This window comes from Taudactylus pleione, unplaced genomic scaffold (assembly GCF_031769625.1).
Source record: "Taudactylus pleione unplaced genomic scaffold, aTauple2 ptg000055l, whole genome shotgun sequence".
Classification (NCBI taxonomy): domain Eukaryota; kingdom Metazoa; phylum Chordata; class Amphibia; order Anura; family Myobatrachidae; genus Taudactylus; species Taudactylus pleione.
In genome coordinates this window covers 534,010-551,580 of record NW_028284457.1, presented here as the reverse complement: position 1 = coordinate 551,580, position 17,571 = coordinate 534,010, and the positions used below count along the sequence as shown (strand labels likewise).

At 44.0% G+C, this 17,571-nt stretch overlaps 1 protein-coding gene across 2 annotated transcripts in view; it reads left to right on the top strand.

The window, feature by feature from the left end:
- Positions 1-504: 504 nt before the first annotated feature.
- RAP1GDS1 (Rap1 GTPase-GDP dissociation stimulator 1) overlaps positions 505-17,571 on the top strand; it is a 166,872-nt gene continuing 149,805 nt past the window's right edge. The window contains exon 1 of one of the 2 annotated variants that reach the window (XM_088464422.1): positions 505-840. In XM_088464422.1, the coding sequence (XP_088320548.1) occupies positions 837-840 (4 nt within the window). In that variant the 5' untranslated portion in view covers positions 505-836. The remainder of the gene's footprint in view (positions 841-17,571) is intronic. The other variant, XM_088464423.1, reaches the window with a different exon arrangement.

Below are 17,571 nucleotides of genomic sequence, written 5' to 3'. Positions count from 1 at the left end.
GGTCGCACTACACTAGTTACGGCCCTGCCAGTTAGCAATGGGTTGGGATTTTGGGCAGGCCCCCGTCTGTCCGGGCCCGGGACGCCAATCCCGGCAGTCCTTCCCTGATGGAGTGACCGAAGCGTATGTGCATGACATAAAAGTCCATCTCCGGCGATAGGCTTCCAGCAGGTGAGCGGAGGATGCCGCTGGACCTCGTTGTAGGGGTAATGATGAATATCAGTGGCATATTCATTTGCATCACTGCAATAATAAACAAAATATGTATCAAACTTCGTTAATAAATGGGGCACTTGTGGCTTGTGTACAAGGTGTGCTGTCTCTGATTCACAGGAGCAGACACATAAACCATGGGGGATACACACTATTGTAACATTTCTCAATAAAAAGCTGAACGGTCATATACTGTTCTGTAACGTAAAGCTGTAATGAGGCCGGGTACTGCCGGCGGGTGACAGTGCTGTGTACCACACCCAGCCCCAGCACGGGTTACCCTGGAATCGGTTGCTGTCTGTGTGCCGGTGCCTGGACATTGGACTCAGCAGTCAGCACACGGCAGGCGCTGGGTGGGGCGCGAGCCCGGCACCGTTCGTCCCGCGTGCGCAGGCGCGCGCCTCTTCCTCCTCCCTCCCCTCTGCGCCCGGAGCCTGGGAGCGCGGCTGCTCTCGCGGTGTCTTGAGGATTAGACCTGGGTGTCGGGCTATCGGGAGGCTCCAGGGTCTCCATCACCTTTACCATCAATATCGTTACCAGCAGCGGCACAGCCACCCGGCAGTCACGTGACCGGCGAGAGATTGCAGAGCAGGAGCCGCAGAGCGACACCGGGAGGCAGCAGCATGGGTGAGTGCAGGCACTGTGTGCTGACTGAAAACCCGATGTGGCAGGATCATACATTGTGCATACACCCCATGTTATGTATATATGGAGAGAGGGAGCTGTGTGTGCGGGATGTGCCTGCGGCATACTCTATACCTGCCCCTCATCCTTGTAATCTGTGCCCTGGACGCGTAGATGTCTTGACAGAATGCTACTCTATTATCTGCGTGGAGATACTTAAATGAATAATGCTGGATCTCTGTGTACGATTTGTCTGTCAGTCATGTTTCCTAGATGTGTGCAGGACGGAATACATGATGCCTGACATCCCACAGCCATCAGCTCCATTGCATACTGCTATCCTCTGTACACAAGCCTCTGATGAGGAAGTTGGTCACGGAAACAATCTCCTGCATATAGCTTGTGCCAATATGTGCTGCTGGTAGTACATACATATTCTCAGTCTAATGGGTGAGCTGCTTGTACATACATTTCATCAGTCTGATAGATTTAGTGCGCTGCTGGTAGTACATTATATGTCTTTAGTCTAATGGGTGCATTGGTTGTGGTACATAAATGATTTCAGTTTGATGCGTGAGCTGCTGTTACATACATGTCCTCAGTTTGATGCGTGAGCTTCTGGTACATACATGCCCTCAGTTTGATGCGTGAGTTGCTGGTACATACATGCCCTCAGTTTGATGCGTGAGCTGCTGGTACATACATGCCCTCAGTTTGATGTGTGAGCTGCTGGTACATACATGTCCTCAGTTTGATGTGTGAGCTGCTGGTACATACATGTCCTCAGTCTGATGCGTGAGCTGCTGGTACATACATGTCCTCAGTCTGATGCGTGAGCTGCTGGTACATACATGCCCTCAGTTTGATGCGTGAGATTATGGTACATACATGTCCTCAGTCTGATGCGTGAGATTATGGTACATGCATGTCCTCAGTCTGATGCGTGAGCTGCTGGCACACACAGTTGTTATTGCCCATTCTTAACTGATATACCTGAACTTGTGTTCTGTGAAGAATGAATGGTATTAGCAAGGCCAACTTCATAGGCATCTGGATATTAGGAATGTATAAGCCTTGTTGTGTTCAGTCAGTCGGGTATATTATTTTTTTTGCTGGTCCTAGGTGACTTCATTAGTGGTGACAATGTGGAATTGTAGCTGATTATTTTTAAGCCACTCTCTAGTCCTGAATTTCGGATTTCACAGCACTGTTTTCCATTAGAGCCAAAATTAATTAAAGTTGTGCTTATTTTGAGGCAGACAATGCTTTCTTTTTTTGAAAAACAATTTTTATTGAATTCAAAGAGGTCAAAACAAAAACAGTAGTGTGTATATATAGAATTACATTCATGGCAAAAATTATGATTGGTTAATACAATACAGATGAATTATACAGTCAAAATTGTATATTTGCCTTTTTCCTCAAACTCTATTTTTATTTTATTCAAAATTTATATAGTTTAACTAAACATCTTATAACTGAGTTCAATTAAAGAAATTGGTGAGAAGTAAGAAAAGACAAAAAGGAGGAGAAGGGTAAGAAGGGGGAGGGTATGTCCTCCACATTTATAATGTGTTCAAGGAATATTTCGTGATGGTAACCATGTGGTATTTTCAAACACCTTTGTAATCTGCTCATAAGGCTGAGCGGGTAAATAGTTCAGGTACCTTTTTCAATATCAAACATCGCCATACGTCTGTCATAATATAGAATGTTGAGTAATTCCAATCTAAGCATTTCTAAACCCTAGATATCCATTTCTGCAAAATGTTTCTTTGCTAGAGTAACCATCACAGTGAGAATGGGGAAATAAGTATTGGCGACCAAGAGGTAAAATCAGCAAAAAGTAAAGCTTCCCAAGAAAATGGTAATTTAACTCTAGCAATCTGAGTAATAAAAGTGTGAACTTTATAACAAAACTTCTTTATTCTAGGACACTGCTAAATATTATGTAAAAAGTTTCCTGAGGTTGCATGACATTTTGGGCACTTGCTCGATTCACCTGGGAGCATATGACTTCGTTGTGCTTGGGAGATATACGCTCTATTCACAAACTTAACATGAGTTTCCTGCAGTTTAGCCGCGCTGAGCCATTTCATAGTAGACGGGAATAAAGTCATAACATGTTCTAAAAAGTTGAAATCTGGAAAATCTTGGTGCCAAGACGACCAGACTCGTTTCCACAAACCCAATACATTATTAGATAGCAAATCATTGTATAAGTATTTAAGTTTATACTTGTTGCTAGAGACCAACGTGAAAAGAGAGTATAGAGGGGAAGGGATAGATGGGGCTAGTAGTGATGCATATGAACTAGAAGGTATTTTATTACTGTTGATATAGTGTCTAGTTTGTAGGTATAAGAAAAATTGTGAGTTAGGAATATCATAAATATCCTTCACTTGTTGGATGGAATAAAGATTGCCTCCGGGGTTAAAAATGTTTCTGATAGCCGCAATCCCTTTTTGTTTCCACGACTTGTAATGGGATATTGTGAGGGATGGTGGAAAATCTGGGTTACCCCAAAGAGGTATGTATTTAGTAAGATGTGGGTTTGAGCCCAGACGTTTGTTTATAGCGGACCAGGCTTTATAGGTATCCATAAAGAAAATACTGTGGGTGATTCCTATAGTAAGCTTTGCGCGAGGAATATGCAAAAGGGCCGCTGGCGAAAAGGGAAAGAACAATGCCTCCTCCAATTGAAGATTAGTAAAATGTGATTACGACAGGAACCAGTCGGAGATGTATCTGAACGCTGCTGCATAGGAATAGGTCTGAATATCTGGTAGACCTAGGCCTCCTCTATCTTTATTGTATAGCAGTCTATTTCTGGCTATTCTTGGTTTTTTACAATTCCAGATAAATCGCTGGAAGGCCGATGTACATTTTGCTGTATCTGAACCAGTTAAGAACATGGGGAGCATCTGGAGAGGATAATCCAGTTTTGGAAATAGTACCCCCTTAATTACTGCAACTCTTCCCAACAGTGAAAGGGTCATCCATTGCTGGGTTTTTTGTATAATTTTTTCAATAATTTGCGGGAAATTAGCTGTGTAAATATGATTTATAGAAGGCGTGATAAAGATACCCAGATATTTTAATCTGGAATTAGCAACCTGAAAGATAGTAGAAATAGTAGAACACCGATGCAGCAACTCGGGTCGTGTCAGTGGTAAAACCTCAGATTTTTCGATATTAATTTTATATCCTGTAAAAGAACTGAAACAGGAAATTTCGTCCAGTACTGCGGCTACAGATAGTGTAGGTTTTGAAATAAACAGGAGCATATCATCAGCATACAAAGAGAGCTTCGACTCCACTCTACCCACTCGTATTCCATGAAATAATGAGTTGGTCCTAAGGGTAAAAGCCAGGGGTTCTAAGGCAAGAGCGAATAATAACGGGGATAGGGGGCAGCCTTGTCTGGTACCTCTTTGAATTAGGAATGGAGCTGATAAGAAATTAGCCATGATGCAGGAGTTGGAAGATGAATTCAGTAACTGAATAAGGGTTATAATTTGACAAGGAAAGCCAAATCTATGCAGAGATTCACACAGATGATCCCACACTACGAGGTCAAAAGCCTTCTCTGCGTCAAGTGAGAGAAGGATATTAAGAGCACTCTCATGTATTTCTTCCAAATGTTGTAATATGGCGAGAACCTTGTGAATATTGGAGACTGCACTACGTCCCCAAATGAAGCCAGTTTGATCTGGATGTACCAAGGAAGGTACCACTAATTTAAACCGCTCTGCTATTATCTTTGTAAATAGTTTGTAGTCTACGTTTAATAGTGATATTGGGCGATAAGAAGCAGGCAAGGTTGGATCTCTATCCGGTTTAGGTAATACCTTTATGATAGCATCCTTGAAATAGGCAAGCTGGGGATTGCCAGAGAGAATGGAGTTGTAGAGATTTTTTAGGGGGGTAGTTACTGAAGATTGGAGAATTTTGTAAAATTCTCCAGAATAGCCATCAGGGCCCGGGGATTTACATGGCTTAAGACCCTTAATGGCTGTAGTTACTTCTAATTCAGTTATGGGTTGGGTTAGAATGAATCGTTGATAATCTGTCAATTGTGGAAGGATAATTTTGTCCCAAAAAATCTGTATATTTGCATTATCAATATGCCCCTGAGTATATAGCTTAGAGTAAAAAGAATGAAGTATATCTAAAATGGCTGGGCCTTCAGTATGCAGGAAGCCCTTGTCATCAATTAAGGCCAAAATGGCAGAACTAATACTCTCTCCACAAAGTAAGTTAGATTAAAGTCTGCCATTCTTGTTGCTATGCATGTGAAATGTGTATTTGCTATTATGAACTTTTCGATCACCTACCTGCATCAGTGCGTCAAAGGTTAACTTACATTCCTCAAACCGTCGTCTATTTGGGGGCGAGGGAGTTTGTTGAAAAGTCATGTAGGCCTGAGTCAAAGCAGCCTGAGCCGACTGAGTTTTCTCCGACTGGTTCCTGTTGTTGTGTGAGACAAAAGACAGTATCCTCCCCCTGAGCACCGCTTTCACAGATTGCCAGTATAGAGAGGGGTCATCAAGATGTTGAGAATTAGAGAAGGCATAATCATTCCAAACCGTCTGCAATATATCTTTGAATTTATTAGATGAGGCTAAAAAGGAGGGGAATCACCATAGTCTGCAACTGCCTGATGATATAATAGGTCGGAGCGTAAACCATATCAAGGCGTGGTCAGTCAGACTTAAAGTTTCAATACTAGAGGTAGGAATTCTAGACGCTAAAAGGGCGGAGGGTAAAAAATTATCTATTCTGGAGAATGTAGAATGTGGGGTTGAAAAAAATGTAAAGTTTTTGTCAATAGGGTGTTGAAGACGCCAGATGTCAACCAATTGTAATTGTTGCATAATATGGTGAATACCTATTTTTCGTTGTCTATAGGGACTGGCAGTGTTAGATTGGTGGTCCATAAGATGTGAGGCAAGAAGGCTAAAGTCTCCTCCTAATATAAGTTGTGTGTCTAAGTATGGATATAGCAAGCTGACTAGAGAGGTAATAAATGAGCCGTTATAGATAGTTGGGGCATATATATTACAGAAGGTGTATGACATTCGGTAAAGTTCAGCTGTGACTAAGTCATATGGTGGGTACACACTGGGCGATATTACTGAGCGACTGCATGACTACGACATCGTAATCGTACACAAATCGTGCACTTTTATGTCGGAAACGACCAGCGATGCGTACTCCCGCTGGTCGTTTCCGACATTGTCCATCGCCTGAACATGCAGCACAATCTGACGACCTCGTCAGGTTGCTGCATGTTGGGGAATGGGGGAGAGAGCCAGGCGCTGAACGATATCGTTAATGATATCACTCAGCGGCTGTGCTCAATGTCATGAATGACATTGAGCACAGCCTGCCGGGGACACACTACACGATATCGCTCAGGGAGCATATCGTGTAGTGTGTACGCACCTATACCGCCCATTTGGGTCCGACCTCTGCTGAGCAATCTTAATAGGAATAGATTTTCGTACTAGTATGGCGACTCTGCGTGATTTTGAATTAAACGAGGAAAAAGCCAAAATGTGTTGCCCTAACATAGAAAGTTTCGGATGTTCAGAATCAGTCAGATGCGTTTCCTGTAAAAAGGTGACGTCTGCGTCCCAACTTGCGGGCTGCTGTCCAGACAGACAATGCTTTCTAACATATGGATGTTGCCAGAGAGCACCCTCTAAGCCACAGATGATGGTGATTATGCTGCGTAACATCCCTGCTTGCTAATTCATTTAATAGACCAATGAGCGTACTTTAGTTGTCTTCCTGTTTTTGAATGCACTGGGAACAGAGGGCCTGATTCAGAGCCGGACGCTCTGACCAGAGCGCTCGCTCTGAATCAGGGCCCTCCTACCTAAAGTTGGAGCGGCCTTCTGGCCGCTCGCATAGCTGTGGGTGACCACCCACAGCATATGCGAGCGGCCAAAAAGATGGTCGCGACCATCGGGCTTGCGACGAGACCCTGCGGTAGGATCTCGGTGACCGCAAGCCAAAATCACTCCCACTGACATCACTAGTGATGTCAGTGGGCCCGGACCCAGACGGTAGGCGTTTGGGTCTGAATCAGGCCCAGAGATCTTCCACAAATGATCATTTTTATAAATCGCTGGGCATGATTTGACTCCATACCCCATTGCTACATGGGAATAGTAACTATAAAATCCTGTCTGTCCTGAATTGCACAACCCAGTTTAATATTTTTTATAAATGAACTATCAATATTGTCAGTGTTTTGGAGAGCTTATATAGTTAAGATGACACTTTGCCATTGCCGTTATATAAAGTATTTGTATAAGGAAGTCTAACATCATACAGCAGGTACAACTTCAGTTATGCCTAATTCTTTTTGATACCCCTAAGAGCCCTCTGCACCTTCACTAGCCATCCCCAGTCCTTGCTTGCTTATAATGTTATTTAATATAGGTGTTCCTTTTAAATGTACAGTATTGATTAAATTTTATTACTGAGATTAAAGCTGGGTACTCACCTAAAAAATGTCTACATATCGAGTGATCTGCAGTCATACCTGCAGATGATAGTTGTTCATACACACTGAACATCATCTGTCATCGCAGGTCCTGCTGGCAGGGGGTCATTTTGCACCCTCCCTCCTGGTGGTGTGACCGCCCGCATACACAGTACGATGGACAGATATATCTGTAGATAGAGCTGCCATCGACTTTGCAGCATAGCCGATGTGATATGTCTGTAAACGATGTTGTTCACCGACATATCGCTGGTACACAGTGGCCGGCGGGCACACTATATATTGGCCGATCAATTGATTGGCCAATGGGGGAGATGTAAGAAGCGCAGAAGCGGTATCCGTGCACGTTATGTGCGCTGATACCGCTTCTAACCGATGTATGACCGGAGGTCTTCGTGGTAAATGACAGGGGCGCTGCTATCTACAAGATAGCAGTGGCAATCGGCAGGGCATGTATGAACGGTCAGATCGCCTGACCGTTCGGCCCGCTGTAGCTGTCGCTATGGACAGCTACAGCCTGGCGATGCCCTATCCCCACAGCAGGGACAGCTGCACGTGGGATCTCGCGATGCTTGCAAGATCCCGTGCATGCTCATTGGAGCCGGCTGGGACTGAGACACAGCGCATCAGCACTAGGCTGATGCGCTATGTCCTCAGGCAGGGATCACCGGAAGGGGGAGTTAACGCTCCCCCTCTCTGGCCGATGAGATGTTAATACATCTCATCGTTAGTGCTTCCTGCTTCGCCTCGGTAAAGCAGGAAGCGTTATACCGGCACGTTAAGACAAAGAAGCGGAAGACAAATTGTGCATATCATCTAACGTGAATGCACAATTTCGCGCTCCAGCGGATGACATACGAGATCGCTTGATCGAACGTGCTGCACGATCAATCAAACGATATCGTGCAGTGATCATGCAGAGCAAAATAAATTATGGGTCCCAGGGACCCCTCACTTTCAAAAATTGGGTTCCTACTCCACTGTTTTTGAGTCCAATAAAATATTATGGGGACTGAGGGCAGGCAGCAGTTGGGGTGGACGGGGTTAAGGTCAAGCAGCAGTTGGGGTAGAGCTGAGGGTAAAGGCAGGGAGAAGTTGGGGGTAGAGGGGAGTAAGGGCATGCAGTGCTGTGGGGTGGGTAGGAAGGGGGTAAGTGTAGACAGCAGTTAGGACAGTACTGGGGGGCAAGGAGGGTGCTAGGGGCAGGCAGTGCTGGGTAAAGGGAGGGGGCAAGGGTAGATAGCAACTGTCGCAGTACTGGGGGGGCAAGGAAGGGGTTAGGAGCTTTCACTGGCACTGCACAGAACGCTCCCACCACACACTGGCAGCACCCTGGCACCGCACAGAAGGCTCCCACCACACAATAGCTCCACCCTGGCACTGTTGAGCAGGGTCTCACCACACACTGGCACCACAGAGCAGGGTCTCACCACACACTGGCACCACAAAGAAAGATCCCACCACGTAGTGACACCACTTGGGCAAAAATAAGGATCCCACAACACAATGGAGAACACCTGGTACAACACAAGGGGCCTCAGCTCACCCTGGTAACCCATGTACCACACAGTACGGCACCACAACACACTGGCACCACCCTGGCACTGCACAGCAAAGGAATGCCCCAGCACACACTGTCAGCTCCAGGTAATACTCCGAGCCCATAAGCACTGGGCAAAGGTTAACACAGGTGTGGCCCCGGAGAGCAGCTACTCACAGTCCAGGTGCTTCTTCTTGGTGCCCATGATCTCGTGGTGGTCTTAAAGACAATCCTGATGTGGTCCGTGATGCTCTGGCCCGACATGGTGAGTTCGGGCTGGGGCCTGACACACAGAGAATCAGGCCCGGGAGTCGAGGTGGGGGGGGGGGATCCGGCGTCACCTTGATGCACACCTGAGGATGGAGGTTGGTGCACATAGTCAAACTGTCAGCTCTTGCGGCTCTGGGTATCGGGGAACGGTAGCTGCTGGAAATGGCAGCTTAGCTCCACCTCAGAGATCCCTGCGGTGGTCTCAGGTGGCGATTAGGTGAGGAGACTCTGCTGCTCATTTTTGAAAACTGGGTCCCTTACTCCCTTTAGCTCAGTATATAGCGCGTATTTTGCAATCACTGTCATGTATGCGGCTGTAAATTTTAATGAAAGACTGCACAAGGTATAGTTCCCTCAATCATTAAATCGTGTAGTGTGTACGGCCAATCTGTGATGGTCTGGGGCAAAGGGAAATCGCCCCGACCATCTACATGTGTACTTGGCCTAAAGGCGGGTATCCAATAGACAATATGCTCCATGAGTGATATCGTCTAGTGTTCCCCTGCCAGTGATGTGCTCAATGTCATTAACGACATTGAGCACCCACAATGAACTATATCATCCACGATATTGTCAGGTTGCCCTGCAAGTACGGGCGATGAAAGATGCCAACGATCAGCGGGAGCGTGCATCGCTGGACGATGACGGCATATCCACTGGACAACATTGCGGATGATGAACGATATAATTTATCATTCAAATCGTCCTGTTTATCGTCTAGTGGATACGCAGCTTGAGACACTTTTTATATGAAACAAAATTCAGCCATCCACTTATATTTTATAACCCAAACATGGAGCTAATAGAATGAAATTTAAGGACTTTTCTTCAAGTCTATACACAATCTAACACCACAGGGAAGTGGGTAAACAAAAGATTGAGTCAGGGACGTTGGTGGCTAAAATATGTAACTGTAGGCGTGGAGAAGTTAGTTTATTTCTCACAATAATTCTCTGATAGAGATTTAATAATTTGAAATCACAATGCTATTTTTCCTGCTCAAGGAAGATCTGAGTGACCTCCAGGGGCGCCTTCACGCCGGGATAGGAGGAGACGCTGACCTGCAGGGTAAAGGGACATGCCACCTCCTGTGTTGGGTATTCTGGGGACGACGACACCGCTGCCGCATAGCCGTTCAAAAGTCACGGCCCGGGCAGCTTGTCATGCAGGGACTTCAGTGACTGTGCAGCTGCATAGGATGCAGTCCTGAAATCCCTGACTTTTTGGGGCTAAATCTCGGGATTTATGGGGATCCCATGGGGGAGAGAGTCACAGCTGCCCGAGCCTGATATGGCCCGTGGGCCAGAGGTTCCCTATCCCTGGTATAGAGGAAGTGGGGCAAGTAAGCCAATGTGGAAGCAGACAACCTCTTGGAAATTTTGTAAGTTAGATACATAGGCATACTGTAGCTACACTTTCAAAATGCATATAGATATGGCTTATGTAATTATATCAGTTATAGGGTCGTACTCAATTAGAAGCGAAAAGCCGAGAATCACGAAAAAGTATCGCCGATTGCGACTTTTCGCCTGTCTGAAACGTATCTCCGTATGTAATTCCATCCGCTTTTCGCGTATGAGGAAAGTCAATGCAATGTAATAGGCGAAAAAGATTCGCCTCTGAATAGCAGGAGAAAAGAAGTGCAAAATGTGGTGTTGGGGTGCAAAGGTGGGGAAACTACTCAGAACCTTTGGGACAGCCCCCCAATGGCCAACTGCGACAAAAAAAAAAAATTAACACCCCAAAAAAGTACTTTGAATTTGGAGGTGAAAAAGCAGTGTGGGGACAAGTTCGCAAACTAGCGAAATAAGGTTCTGAGGGTGCACTAAGAAGAGGTCAAGTGTTTGGGGGATTGCAGGTGCTTTTATGAGGGTCGAAATTTGCATTTATTAAAACGGTACTTTAGAGACATTAAAAGATGCTAGCACCCATTCTCAGGTACCCCAAATTTGACAGAAAATTCCACAAAAAATACTGCTTTATGCCATTCTTCACCACTTGTGCAAAGGCGCTAATCAGTGGCAATTGTGCAAACCTAAGTACCCCAAACAGTTGTATTACGGCTAAACGGGCACTACTACATTGATCCCCAATGTTTCTGCATCTTTTTGGGGGTTCAGGCTGATTTCCCCGATTCTGGCATCACTTTTTGCCTGTTCTGACTTCGCGTGTCGCCGTTTTCGTGTTTTTTGGAATTGAATAGGGCAAATCAAGGGTACGCGTACGATAAGTTTCTGCGGCTCAAATACGCAATGTAGGCAAAAAGTCCGGCTTGCGAAACAAATTGAATATGGCCCATAGTTGTATACAATATTTTTGGTTCATGATTTCTCTGCATATATTTACATAATAAATAGATGTTCCATTACATACTGGATGCCTTTTGGATGTATGTCTACAATGGCAGAACGCTTATGTTTATCTATTGGCTGTATGTCATCAGTTCTTTGTTTACTATTCCAGTAGGCCTTAAAGTCATTTTTGTTTACCATATATAATTTTTATATTTTCTTGCAAATTGAACTGGAACCTTCCCGGTGATCTACATGTAATCTTTTTATGTGGTTTAAATGTACTGATTTGTACGTATATGTACTTGTTGTTATAATGGGCCACGGGTGGTGGCAATTTGTTGATACATAATTGGTTAGAGCTCCTTGTGAAGACTTTCAATCAACACGCTCCCAATTCGCCCCTGAAGAAGCTGTCTCTACGATGCCAAATGGCTCAGCTTTTCCCTGCCTGCAGCTGCTGATAGAAATCGCTTTCCAGATGATTTGCTGATCCGCTAAGGACATTCATCTGCTTTTCATGTGATACTCAATGCTGTGAATTATACTGTAAGTGTATTGCATTCTTATTTAAAGCTATATTTTACTTTAATAAACTTTCCCCTGTATTATGGAATATAAATATTCTGGTTATAAATTAGAAAATATAAACACATGTATAAATGCCATAGTGGAAGTAACAGATGAACAGGGAGAATATACATGTATTATTATTTTGTTTACAAAAAACATATACATGAGTGGAAGATTTAACTTGTCTTTATTTCCTGACATTTATCATTGTGTCAATAAAGCTAGTTGCAGAATGTGGAAAATTGTTTTATTACTTTATATAATATATCCCTTTACTTAGTGTTAATTTTTTTTATAGTGACTTAAAATATCTGGCTTACATAATACTAAATTGAGATTGTACGTCATTGTATATTTGCAATTTTTAATATACATTTGCACTTTAAATCACTATGGGCGCGGGCACCCCCGCTAAAACAGCCTAGCGTTAACACTATGGAGCTAGATGTTTGATGCTGCTGATTTATTATTATTATTATTATTATTATTATTATTATTATTATTGTATATTTCATTATTTAAAAAGAAAAATAAGCAAGAGACCACGTGCATCACTCCTATTGTGATTATTTGCTATAACTATATGTGACACCTAGAATGAACCTGTAGAACCAGACAAAATTGTGGTCTTCACCTACTGTACAGAAGCTCCCTTTCCCTTGGTGCTGGATATGTTCACCTCTGCACAGTTGCCCCCAGGTCCAGTAGTAGTCGTCTTCTAGGAACTGCGATTTGGGAGACACTGGGGTAGTAACTAAGGCTATATATACTCATAAATAAATGCAGGTACCTACATAGGTGAGGATGAACCATGTCCAACATCCAGCAAGGTAACGGCAGTTGGCAATTAGAAATATCCATGCGGAGGTCAGGACAGTTGACAATAAATAATACGTAGTCCAACATTCAGTCAGATGTCAAATTAAGATAAGGCAGACTAGTAATAATCTGGCAGCGTCCTATTTATTTAGTTCATAACATGCCCAAGAGCTGCGTAACCTGGTATTTGTGGACAGCCAGGCCTTATCTTCAACTTTAATGTTAAAGAAGTGCATACTGTGTCAATCGGCAAACTGCTTAAACTTGAAAAACAGTTTGTCAGAAAAGAGTGAATTTTATAGCATACTTGTTTCTCGCTTTAAGGAATATTAGATGTTCGCAGATTACAAAATGATGTCCATAAACCTAGAAGACAGTGATATACCAATAGATGGGTTGGGTACGGGATCCCGGCGGTCGGGATGCCGACGGTTAGAATACTGACAGCAGCATCCCGACAGGCAGAATCCTGACACCTTGAAGGTAAGTATGCTAACCTAACCCTCCCCCCATGTCTCTAACCCTCCCCTTAACCCATATACTTATCATCAAGGTTCCGACTGCTGTCGGGATTCTGAGCTCCGGCATTCCGACCACCCGGATGGTAACTACATCCCCAGTAGATTAGTACAAGCAAATTCTGCTTAATTAATCCAACAGCAATCTTGCAAATCCAAAACTGAAGTTGATATGCAGAAGTGAAAGATAATCAATCCCCAAGTTAGAGCAAACGAGGCTCTTAACAATCTGAAAGTGAACTGGAATCATCTATTTATGTGAATACTGTGTTATTTGATAATGTGCTGATTGAAAAGTGAGACAAGTACTTTAGCAGAAAATGATCTGGCATGGGGCACAAAATGGCTAATTTTACTGAATTATCTACGATCATACAGTTATTATTATCATTTATTTATATGGCACCACAAGTGTTCCGCAGCGCCTTACCAAGTACATAAACAGGTTGATTTACAGTGACTTACAGTACAGTACAATACGATACAGGACAATGGATACATTGCTACATTCGCGACCATAACACCCAGATAAGCTATTCTGCAAAGCAACCAAGTGTTAGGTGCCCTGGTAGAGAGTAAGAAGTAGATGAAGGTAGAGTAAGGAGAAGCACAAGAGGGTAGAGGGCCCTGCTCATAGGAGCTTACATTCTAAACAATTATACCCCTTTTACACCTGAGCAAAAAACCAGGGTTATTGCTGGGTCTACCCAGGTCGCAACTCAGTGTAAAAGGGTCCCTGAAAAATAACCTGGGTCAAGTGACCCGGCAATTCAACCCAGGTAGCTACCAGGGTTGGACCCAGGATGGACCTGGGTAATGGTGCAGTGTAAACTGCGTGACCCGGGTTATCCAACCTGGGTCATGCCTAAGATGAGCTGATTGGTGGTTGCGAGCAGTCACCTCCCACGTTTTATGACTTTACAAGTTTAGCAGGGCAGACCCGGGTTCAGTGTGTACAGGGCTGTCTTGAGAATAACCCAGATCGATTGTGCTGTGCAAACGGTGTCTGACCTGGGTTGGAACCATGTATAAAAACCCAGGTCAAACCCGGGTTTTGGTGGAAAAGAGGTATGAGTGTTAAATACTTTGAAAGTGACAGCTTGATGATAAATCTATTGATAAATGAGTCCATGGTTTAGTAGATACTGGGAAAGAAATTAACTGACCCAAAGGAAGAGTCTTGGGGGTTATTTCAGACACATCTCACACGCAGAACTTATTCTCTGACCTCTCTTCTAGAAAATATACACAATGCAAGTACAGGTTGAGTCTCCCATATCCCATAGGTTTAGCCCCCCCGGGTTAGCTTAGGGTTAGGCACCCCCCCCGGGAGGGTTAGGCTAGGGGCAGGGATGGTTAGGGTTAGGCACCCCCGAGGGGGACTTAGGGTTAGGCAGCGGGGAAGCGGGAGGTTAGGGTTAGGCACTTACTGGGGGGATTAGGGTTAGGCACTTGGGGAGGTTAGGGTTAGGCACCCCTAAGGAGGGTTAGAGTTAGGGGGGTAGGTTAGGTTAGTTATTACTTACCTTAGCGACGATCGGTATTTCCAGAACTATCGGGCTGCCGGGAATCGCTGGCGGTATTTCATACTGATTCCATGTAACAAGCCGAAAGTGAGGTGCATAGATAACTTTAGCTTGGTACTCGCTATACCAAGTGTACCCAGCCGATGGTGTGATGCAACGATACATCGCTCGTGTCACACACTGCACGATCTGATGTATGATGGTGCGATGTATCGTTATATGCTGCTAGTATATGCACCTGGCCGTTCCCGACATTGTCCCATCTGCTGTGCAGGGGAAGTGTGTGTGTGTGTGTGTGCGCAAACATAGAGATATATTGTACTGGGTGTGGGGGGATACACAAATGGGCTCTATTGCCACTAGAGGGGTGATGGGTTGGTAATGCTACTGGAGAGCAACTGCCACAGGGGTGCCAATGGAGATGGGAGGTTATTTTACAATGGGGCCTAGGGACAACCCCCTCATTTTTCTATAAATTTTTAAAAATATTTTTTATTTAAACAAAAAAAAGTAAGTTAAGTGGTTGACTCTCAATGCTAAATTACTGAAATCTTGGCACTTCCTGCAGGCTATTACATTTGGCCCTACAATAGAAGTGTGGAGGGCCCGCTTTATAAAATCGGAGATGGAATGTGTTACCTCTAAAAATGAGTCAATATTCTGAGACACCAGATAATAGTTCTCATGTATTGATAGGGGGAAAACATGATGCCAACTGACACACACAGCCAACAAGTACTCTCTGGTTTACAAGACCCCTTACTAGTTAAAAGAAAAAAATGGTTCTGCGTTGTGTACCACAAATAAACCACACGATGCACACCTGCAACAAGTAGGCTACGGGGATTTGCAGCCCCACCAAATATAATCAAAATGTAAAGAGAGTGTGTGTCCACGAGAGTGTTTTCACTCGTGGACACACTCTTTACATTTCCTTACTAGTTAAAGCGTATTTACCTGGTTGATTTGCGCAACTACCCTTAGTATTTCCCAGAAGGCACAAACCTTGTACCTGTGTAGTAGTAGTAACATCCTACATTTACATACACTTGGGTGGGGAAAAAATCTAAATACTACTTACACAAATATTTAGGGTTAGTGTCTATCCCTGCATTAAGACTAGTTTAAGTGGCAGGCCCTAAGAACTTGCTTTCTCTATGAATCTGTCTAGCTGTGTGATTGGCATATGGTGGGATGAATGCAGAGTCAAATGACAGTGCATGTGATCGGAATAGAAAATCCATTGCACTTACAGGTAATTAATTTGTACGGTTTTACATTTTTGGTTTTATCTTCCCAGTGACCTTATATAGATCATAGAACTGTATTGATGGAGACTTTTATTTTTTCTCTTCTTTTTCAGTCATGCATTTTTCATTCTCCCGTTTTCTTTCTACTTTATATGATTCTGAGCCAATAACAATGTCACAACATTATCCACAAGCAAAACTGTAACCCTACATAACTGTATAGAAGAAAGTAAAGGGAAGGGAGAAAAGGGATAGAAGAGGTGATAAAGTTGTCTATAAATATAGATATTGAAGGAGGTGAGGGGGAAAAAAAGAGTTTATTGCCGGCCATGCACGGTGCGATAGCACCAGGGGATCCGACATATCGGGCAGTCCCCACACCCAGTGCGATCAGGTAGCTGACCGCCCGATTTGCAGGCTCCCCCCTGCCTCAGCCGCATAGCTCTGTATGGGATCGCACATCGCATCCCTTGATCGACCGGTTTTGTAGCACGATCCGGAGATGCGATGTACGACCCCACGTGAGCACCCCCTCAGGCCCATACACGGTGCGATGTTGCAGCCAAATCGCACCAATCAGTCTGATCTGCTGTATAATCGCACTGTGTATGGGGCCGCTTATGTACCAAAAAGTGAAATAGTAAGGATTAAAGAAAAAAGGGAATGCTAAGGATTATATACATGAAAACTGCCATTTTGTCCAGTTCACACCACAAAAGATCTACAGTCAGGTGCATAAATATTGGGACATTGACAGAATTTTCATATATTGGCCTCTATTCACCACCACAATGGCTTTGAAATGAAACAAACAAGATGTGCTTTCAGATTTAATTTGAGGGTAATTACATCCAAATCAGGTGAACGGTGTAGGAATTACAACAGTTTCTATATGTGCCTCCCACTTTTTAAGGGGCCAAAAGTAATGGGACAAACTAAACAATCCTAATTCTAACTTTCGCTTTTTAATACTTTGTTGGAAATCCTTTGCAGGCAATTACAGCCTGAAGTCTGGAACGCATAGACATCACCAGACGCTGGGTTTCATCCCTGGTGATGCTCTGCCAGGCCTCTACTGCAACTGTCTTCAGTTCCTGCTTGTTCTTGGGGCATTTTCCCTTCAGTTTTTTCTTCATCAAGTGAAATGCATGCTCAATCGGATTCAGGTCAGGGGATTGACTTGGCCATTGCATAACATTCCACTTTTTAGCCTTAAAAAAACTCCTTGGTTGCTTTTGCAGTATGCTTCGGGTCATTGTCCATCTGCACTGTGAAGCGCCGTCCAATGAGTTCTGAAACATTTGACTGAATATGAGCGTATAATATTGCCCGAAACACTTCAGAATTCATTCTGCTGCTTTTGTCAGCAGTCACATCATCAATAAATACAAGGGAACCAGTTCCATTGGCAGCCATACATGCCCACGCCA